Source organism: Pezoporus occidentalis, unplaced genomic scaffold (assembly GCF_034315485.1).
Source record: "Pezoporus occidentalis ecotype Australia unplaced genomic scaffold, CSIRO_AGI_Poc_V1 ctg7, whole genome shotgun sequence".
In the NCBI taxonomy this organism is placed as follows: Eukaryota; Metazoa; Chordata; class Aves; order Psittaciformes; family Psittacidae; genus Pezoporus; species Pezoporus occidentalis.
Window position 1 is genome coordinate 2,971,994 of NW_026916052.1, and position 9,039 is coordinate 2,981,032.

At 43.1% G+C, this 9,039-nt stretch overlaps 1 protein-coding gene across 1 annotated transcript; it reads left to right on the forward strand.

Annotated features, from left to right (window-relative positions):
- Positions 1-1,023: 1,023 nt before the first annotated feature.
- Positions 1,024-8,601, forward strand: DYNLT2 (dynein light chain Tctex-type 2). The gene is made up of 4 exons (XM_062641924.1): positions 1,024-1,083; positions 5,248-5,451; positions 6,903-7,061; positions 8,438-8,601. Exons 1-4 carry the CDS (start codon positions 1,051-1,053, stop codon positions 8,546-8,548), a joined length of 507 nt encoding a protein of 168 aa, XP_062497908.1. The 5' UTR covers positions 1,024-1,050; the 3' UTR covers positions 8,549-8,601.
- The last annotated feature ends 438 nt before the right edge of the window (positions 8,602-9,039 follow it).

Here is a 9,039-nt window from a genome sequence, read left to right on the forward strand (position 1 = left end):
AGGGGAGAGAGGAAAATGACGTGAATTCTACATGAACTGGTAGAACAACCTAAACATAAATGTTATTTGCACATTAGTCTAAACAGAGAGACAGATACAGAAGTACACATTTAAATTAAAGAATTTGCAAAGATAGAAATACTTATGCTAAAAAGGAGGAAAACCCTTCTGATTTGGTAAAAAAAAAAAAACAAAAAAAAAACCACCAAAACCTAATTAAACTCATTAATTAAACAGAAAAAATAGACAGAAATGGTTTGAAAATGAAGTATCACAACGAATATAAAAGGACCCCATTAAACTTTTTTTTTTCCCTCTTTAATTAGGTGGTGGAAGTGACCCTCATGACAGTACACAATTTCTGAATTCACGGCGTTAAGGAGACACTATACATATACGTGGGTAACAGCACAGAGTAGGTATGACAGTTCGTACCAGGAACTGACACTGGCTGCCATCAGGAGTATCCTATCTACTACTGAAAAAAAAATACCTATAACGTTCACACAACATATAATTCAGCTCTCCGCCCTACTCTGAGCCCCGCTCCCCATTTCACTGTCAAAGACAGGATGCAAAACATGATCACCGCCGCCCTTTACTGCCTAGAACGGACCCGATACGGAGCAGGCAGCTGCCATTTGCAGGGAGCGTGACCAAGCCCCGGTTCCACCTGCGGCTGACACTCCCCTCCCGCAGCACCCGCACGTTCCCCAGGCCGGCAGCAATCCGGGGCCGAAAGCCCCCGAGCCGCCCTCTCCCGCTCACAGAGCTCACCCCGCCAGAGCGCTGTTACCTCCGCTACTGCTTGACGCAACCGCTCTACGTCACGACGCAGGGCTAGCGCGCGGCGTCACGCCTGGCTCGCGCGGGAAGAGCCCCGCCTCGGCAGAGGGTTGGGCCACGCTGCGGCGGACGCAGGTGGATGTATTTGGCGGCACGTCGGCGGGAGCGGGAGGAGAGAAGAGAGGAAAGGCGAGGCGAGGCGGCGTAGGTCTTCGCTTTGCTTCCCCTCGAGGGAAGCGGCGCTGTTTGCCGCAAGGACCAGAGATGGGCTCCGAGGCTCAGAAGCTCGACGTTCCGGTGCGGCAGGGCTTGGTGGATAAAGGCAGCATGAGCGGCCGCCTGGCAGCCCCGGCGGGTTAAGCCGCTGGCGGCTGCGGTATACCAGCTGTGTGGGAAGGGAAACGGGTGTGAGGGCAGCGGTAACGGCCGCAACGGCCGGACCGCGCGCCCGTCGTGTGGCCCGAGCGCGGGCTGGGTGTGCTGCGGTGGCTCGTGTCCTCCCGTTCCGTTGTGCTCTGTGAGGCAGGGGCGCTGGCTTGGCCTGGAGCGCTTCAGCTGCCGGTGGAAGGAGGGAGTGATGGGGCTTGGGCCCTTAGGAGGGCCGATGCAGTGGGAGAATGTGGGGCTTGGTGTGTGCTTAAAAGGTGAGTGTGATCTTGTTCAAACTTGTACCAGAAATGCTACTGCCATCTGGTTTATACCAGGTTTGGGATAGCTTGTCCCCTTTCCACTTGGTCACATGGCATGTTCATGTCAACCTTGCAGTTGCCATGCTGCCTCATGTATTGGCAGGCAAAGTTATTAAAAGCTTGTGAAGGTAAAAAGAAGGCAAGAGTGAGCCTCCCTTTAGTGGTGCAGTCTTTCCAGCTTAGGGTGGTACTTTAGGTTCTCTAGTTTAGGGAGTGTGCCCTCTTTTGAAGAAATAACCAAGAACTATTTCTTTTATTATAAAGCAGCTACTGATTGTTAAAACAGACTTGTCACCAAGCGGCATTTCTTTCAAATAACAAAAGTTTTGTTACCTCGGTATGCTTATTTCTGTGTGTCCAAGGTTAAGCCTATCTAGTAGCATACAGTTACATAAGAACAGGATTTTGTACAATCATAGAATCATGGAATAGTTAGGGTTGGAAAGGACCTTAAAATTACCTAGTTCCAACCCCCCTGCCATGGGCAGGGACACCTCACACTAAACCATGTCACTCAAGGCTCTGTCCAACCTGGCCTTGAACACCGCCAGGGATGGAGCACTCACAACCTCCCTGGGCAACCCATTCCAGTGCCTCATCACCCTTACAGTAAAGAACTTCTTCCTAATACCCAATCTAAACTTACCCTGTTTAAGTTTTAACCCATTACCCCTTGTCCTGTCACTACAGCCCCTAATGAAAAGTCCCTCTCCAGCATCATTGTAGGCCCCCTTCAGATACTGGAAGGCTGCTATGAGGTCTCCACGCAACCTTCTCTTCTCCAGGCTGAACAGCACCAACTTTCTCAGCCCATCTTCATGTGGGAGGTGTTCCAGTCCCCTGATCATCCTCATGGTCCTCCTCTGGACTTGTTCCAACACTTCCATGTCCTTTTTATGTTGAGGACACCAGAACTACAGACAGTACTCCAAGTGAGGTCTCAAGAGAGCAGAATAGAGGGGCAGGATCACTTTCTTCAACCTGCTGGTCACGCTCCTTTTGATGCAGACCAAGATACAGTTGGCTTTCTGAGCTGCAAGCGCACACTGAAGCCAGCTCATGTTCATTTTCTCATCAACCAACACCCCCCAAGTCTTTCTCCACAGAAATCTGAATCTCTTCTCTGCCCAACCTGTAGCTGTGCCTGGGATTGCTCCGACCCAGGTGTAGGACCTTGCAATTGGCATGGTTAAACTTCATAAAGTTGGCATCTGCCCACCTCACAAGCGTGTCAAGGTCCCTCTGGATTGCATTCATTCCCTCCAGCGTATCAACTGAACCACACAGCTTGGTGTCATCGGCAAACTTGCTGAGGGCACTGTCAATCCCACTCTCCATGTCAGCGACAAAGATGTTGAAAAGACTGGTTCCAACACTGATCCCTGAGGGACACCACTCGTTACTGGTCTCCAGCCGGACATTGAGCTGTTGACCAGAACTCTTTGCGTTTGGCCATCCAGCCAGTTCTTTATCCACTGAGTGGTCCATCCATCAAATTGATGTCTGTGCAATTTAGAGACAAGGATGTTGTGCAGGACAGTGTCGAACGCTTTGCACAAGTCCAGGTAGATGACATCAACTGCTCTACCCCTGTCCATCAGTTCCATAGCCCCATCATAGAAGGCCACCAAATTGGTCAGGCAGGATTTCCCCTTAGTGAAGCTATGTTGGCTGTCACCAAGCACCCTGTTGTTTTTCATGTGCCTTAGCATGCCTTCCAGGAGAATTTACTCCAAGATTTTGCCTGGCACAGAGGTGAGATTGACTGGTCTGTAGTTCCCTGGGTCATCCATTTTCCCCTTCTTGAAAATGGGAGTTTTATTTCCCTTTTTCCAGTTGTCAGGAACGTCACCTGACTGTCATGATTTTTCAAATATGATGGACAGTGTCAAATGTATTCCTTTCACAAGGGATGCAAATATATAGAAAGGTAATTGTTATGTTGTGCTGAAACTTTGAATCACCATATTGTGAAATAAAGAGGTAAGTTTATTTACAAGCCATTTGTGTAGAGGTATCAGTAATGTTTTTGGTTGTCTCTAATAAATTGCTTCTTGCACATGAGCAAATGATTAGGAAGACTCTTGTCACTAATAGTAGCAGTTAAACTTGTAAGTAACAGCATTGTTAGAAGTAATGTGCTATAGACATGAATTTTCTGCTGTCTGTACTGGTACAGCCTGAAGGTGTTGTGACTTATGCTGAACCATGTTAGCAAAGAATTGCCGTTTGCATTGAGATGTTTTTCACAGGTTCATTTCCACTGACATGGATTGGGATGCTCATTTGAGCAGCTCAGCTGGCAAACTTGAGGTGGTTTTTATTCTGTTAGGAGACCTGTGATGAGCAAGTAGGAGTTGTAGTCTTTGTAGATCTGAGTTTCAGTTAGAGGATAATAAGTATGCACAACCTAAGTGCAAATGTGTTTGTTCCTTGCATTTTTATTGTAGTGTAAGTACTATTTGGAGTTTGCATTGTTGGCATGGTATCAACAAACACCTGCAGCCAGAATGGCAGCCCTAGTGCAATATCACTAGTTTTCAACAGCTATCTAATGGTAAGGAACTAAAGGACAGATGTAGGTGATGTCCACAGTGTTGACAGGGTACATGACAGCATGTATGTGATCTCACAGAGAAGAAACTGCATTGCTTCCCTTATTCTCAAACTCCTCTGACTTGAAGGGCTTGTGAGCCCCTGAGCAGTGAATCTTTTCACCGGACTCTTATATTATCCATAAGTGTATGATTGTTTTATTATACGTCTTAGTGTAAGCGTTACACTGTGATGTTTTATCACCTTTGTGCTCTTTTCTGCTCTTCTGAAAAGGAACTGATGATTTTCTCTCACCTAAGTTCCAGCTGTAGTCAGGTAATGGAGCGAGAGACTGAAGAGTTAGCAGAACTTGAAAGCAGTTAGTTGGGAGGCAGAAGGTATGGAAGACCACAGTCTGTAGCATTTGTTGTGATCTCATAGGTTCCATGTGCTTTCCTCTCCTGTTTTGTTATCCTTTTACAGTTCTGTTTTAAGCCAGCCGTGGAGGACAGGAGGTGACAACTTTTGTGTGCATCATCAGACTTGCAGCTTGCATTCACAGAGGGCCAAATTTTATTATGTTTGTTGAAGAGAATGATCATATACAAGCTGAATGGGAAGAAAACATGGCTCTTCAGAGTTCTGATGACAAATAAAAAGAACTGCTCTGTTTTTAAGTTCCAAGCAATTACAAAGCTCACAAGTTGGAGCATAATTCCCTCCCCCCTTTATTTTTATTAATGAGAAATTAAATCATTAAAACAGGATGCATTTGTTTGGTAGCTTCATAAGGAATGAGGACAAGAATGAAATTCCATAGTAAATTAATTGAGCATATGTTTTGTGTAGCCTTTTTGAATGAAAATCTAGAAGTTGTGGTTTACAGTTTTGGACACATGTTAATGTCTATGTGGTTCTACTTTGGAAGTGGAGCGGATGCAGAGTGCTAGTATGATGTGTCTGATTGAGTTTAAATTCAAACTTTATTTGGGTTTTGGTTAAGAAGAAGTCAAATTTAGGCAGAAATTAACTACTGTTCTCTTTTTTTCAGTCAAAACAGTAGTGTCAAAACAGCCAGAAGGTGATAGCCATTTTCTAGCTTTTCTGCTTTGTCACATGTTCCTAGACAAATTGTGGTGCTTTTTTCCTCTTAACTGTAAATCATAAAGTATTATTTCAAGTGTTAAATGCTAAAATATTGACATGTGAAGTAGAGTTTTTTTATTATTTTTCACAGGTGAAAGGAAAAAGGGCACAGTCTTATTATGAAGTTTCAGGTCTGGCTCCAGTGGAAGAAGAGCAAGCTAGTGATCCAGCAAAATCTAAGCTAGCATCCAAAGCTAATAAGGCAAAGATAAGATATGCTAATACTTACAGGCTGGATCCGTACAATAGAGTTCAGGACTACTTAGTAAGAAACAAAGCTCAAGCAGTACTAATGGTATAGTATTTATTTTAATTGTCTGATTTTATTGCAAAAGTAGTGTGTTTTGCAAAGACACGTGTAAATTGCATAATCTTAGACGTATGATAAATCTGCAGACTTTGGGTTTTTGCACACAAATGTAGAATGAATGCACTCTGTTTTGCTAAGTGCAGGTGGCCCTCTGCAAGGTCACCACGGTGTGAACACATGCTATTAAGATGGAGCTGAAGCTTCTTAAACTCTTAGCCATTTCTAAATCAAATTGAGCTGTAGCAAAGTTAAGAGTACACTAATCTGCATCGAGCTATCAAAAGATCCTCACCTTGAATTTGTGGGATTGTACTCCTTCAATTAGTTATACTACTGTCACATGACCACAAAATATACTTGGTGTCCTTGACAGTCTGACTGCCATGTACAAAAATTATGCAACAATGAAGGAGAACAATCTGTTATAGAACCATCATAGAACGGTTTGGGTTGGAAGGGACCTTAAAGATCATCCACTCCCAACTCCCCTGCTATGGGCAAGGACACTTTCCACTAGACCAGGCTGCCACATCCTGCCTGCCCTTGAACACTTCTAGTGATGGGGCATCCACATCTTCTCCAGAAAACCTCCTTCCGTGTCTCACCACCCTCATTGTAAAAAATTTCTTCCTTATATCCAATCTCAATCTACCCTCTTTCAGGTTAAAACCATTGTTCCTTGTCCAGTCACTGGAGGTGCAGGTGCAAAGTCTTCTCTATCCTCCTTATAAGGCCCATTTATATATTGAAAGGATACATTAAGAGGGGCCTGAGCGAGGTCTGTGACAATTTTGTTTTGAGCAGGAGGCTGGCCTAGGTACCTCCAGGGAACCCTTCCACCCTAAGTCCTTCTAGGAGTCTACAAAAATTGCTGTGAAATTCTGTTTAGCTTCAGCTTTCTGCCTTTTCATGAGTAAAAGAGAAAAACAGAAATGTGGCAAACACAAGGATGTTCCTCCCTGCTGAAGCTCCAGGTTGTCCTTGGTTGTTCACCACACTGGTGGCAGAGGACAACATAATATCTTGAGATATTCAGCTGTTAGTGATAACTTGAATAGATAAACCGAACTCTTGTAATTCTGCTGTCTGGAAGACATGCCTTGGATATTTGGAATAGGTATTTGCAGTGCTGTTTTCCAGTGAACCAAGTTCAAATGATGGAGAATACACTCCTGTTTGATAAATAGAAATTGTCTGGCTGTGTTTGTCACTTTCAAAAAATAGATAAAACATTTAAATAATAAACACATTTTAAAAAAAAATAAATAATAAAACACTAAAAATAGTGCAGCCTTTGCTGTTTGAGAGCACTGTCTATATTGATTGTTGTACTCATTAGTTCTTCTAATGCTCTTGTAACAGAAATGACTCAAAGTTCTTCAGCAAAAGACTACCAGGATGAAAAACTTAAGATTTTTCAAAATTGTTTTTGATAGAGTAAACTTCAACAAGACGAATATGATGGAGCTTCTAGTCTCACCTTGTGTGCTTCGATCTCAGAAGAAATATTAAAGGCTGTGAAGGAATTGAACTTTGATCGCTATAAATATGTGGTATCAGTACTAATTGTGGAAAAGGCAAATCAGGCAATGGAAGTGAGCAAACATATTACTCGTACTATCTCTTGCAAACTGAAAATAATTTTTAGAATTGTTGTTAACTCCTAGGCATTCATCCACATTCAGCAGCTTTATTAGTTCGAGGTGGTCTTGGAGCCTTTGGGTTCTTTATGTGGAACAGTAGGCCGGGGGACAGTTGAAAGTGCTGCTGCAGTTCTGCTTAACCCTTGTGGAAAGTGTAATCTGAGAGTGGCAACAGTGGTAAGCAGCCCATGCTGCTCTTCCCCATCAAGCAGTTATTTCCACTGTGTGCTGTGCCAGTGGAATTGCACAACTGCAGTGAATTTCTTTTTTCAGTGTGTTTTGATCTCCACTTGGGTTGTCACATTCAGCACAAAATGCTGTGTGGCTGCAGCTTGAGGTGATATGGAAAGGAAGGGGTGACAAAGAAAGGGATGGGAACTGTTTCAACTGTAGCTGCCACCAGACATGCTCCTGGAACTATAAATTGACATTAGTGATCTGAACTTGGCACACCCAAAAGGAAAGTATACTAGATATTCCTATGTTTGTATATAAATGTACATGTATTGCAAGCTCCTGCTGACATTCAGAACACCTTTAGGTGTCTTGCTGTTTCAGAGCACTTTTATTTAGGAGTGTTTTGACATCAGCTCTTGAACCTGATGAAACCTGATGAGACTATACGTGGTTTTAGTGGGTTACAAGAAACAGTCTCCTAAGGGTTGTCATCTTCAGTACCAAAGCCAGTCGGGGGGGTGGGGGGGTGGGGGGGCTGCGTTTTCAACAAGCCAACAGCATTAAGACAAGAGGACCTACCCACTTTTCTGGTACTGTCTCATGGCATGCTGCCCTGAAGTTGTCCTTTGACTGAGGAGCTGTAGGATAGGTTCAAGTTGTTTTGTTTGTTTTTTGTGTTTTTTTTCTCCCAAGGAATGTGTTTATTCCAGAAGCCAATTCACACCTTTTAGCTTTGAAAACAGTTTCATCAAAAAAGCTGAGAGCCCAGTAAATGGTCTGAAATGGACTGCAGTAAGCTGGAGGTGGAAGAGTGGGAGAAGTAACTTCTTTGTTACATGTTCTGCAAACTGATGTCTATTTACCTGGCTTTTGAAGGGGTGCTGTTACAGTACGCTAAAGTACCAACAAGAGAACATGAGAGAATTGAAGTTTTGGTGTAGAGATTTTTGGATCTTTTGGGGTGTGAGCGAGAATATGTATTTTAACATTGAATAGGACCTGTTTATTCTCACTGTGATTTTGCAGTTGTTACTACTTGTCTTGTAATGCAATTGCATCAGCATTTATATAATGCTGTGTGTTCTATAGAGACATACAAAATCTGTGCAGTATAGAGTTTCACAAATAACTTTTTCTTTTCTTTCCCTTAGGTTGCCAGCAGATGGGTCTGGGATGTTCAGAGAGACACTTGGGTTTCAGTTGAATATGAAACTAACACATTTTTTGCACTGGCTTTGGTAGTGGCTTGTTATTACGAGTAATACTCTAAAAGCCACACCTGGTTTTGGTATATGAAAAATTTTCCAGAATGTCATTATTTTAGCACTATTTTTTTGCCCTAGTGCTCTTAGTTTGTTGAAATTGACATACAGTTGAGATAATTTTGCTCATTTTTCTGTGTTAATAAAACCACAACCCAACAAATGAAAGAAAAAGTTTTGAAATGTGTATTATTCTGTACCTATGAGCTTCAACTGCTGGAATGCTCTGCTGTGGAAGTTGAAGCAGCTTGGTAGCTGCTTGGAGACCAAACTTTGCCAGATTTTTAATGTTGCTTGTCTGTTGCATGCCTAGGATTGATAATGAAAGTTTACAATAAATGGCAGGTATCGCTATTCTTAAAAGCATTCTCCTTGTAAAAAAAGTCCAGTGTTCAGTCTTTTCCTACTTGTGCCTATGGTAAAATGCCAGTCTGTGTAGAAACCTGGCCGGGAGGGCAGGTATGCTTTGCACACCAAAAAATTTATGGACA

What these genes read in the sequence shown, in the direction of transcription:
- DYNLT2 (XM_062641924.1), top strand. Translation starts at nt 1,051, where the DNA reads ATGGGCTCCGAGGCTCAGAAGCTCGACGTTCCG. An exon ending in AAGCTCAAGCAGTACTAATG is followed by an intron (nt 5,452 to 6,902) that starts GTATAGTATTTA and finishes TGTTTTTGATAG; the next exon opens with AGTAAACTTCAACAAGACGA. An exon ending in AGGCAAATCAGGCAATGGAA is followed by an intron (nt 7,062 to 8,437) that starts GTGAGCAAACAT and finishes TCTTTCCCTTAG; the next exon opens with GTTGCCAGCAGATGGGTCTG.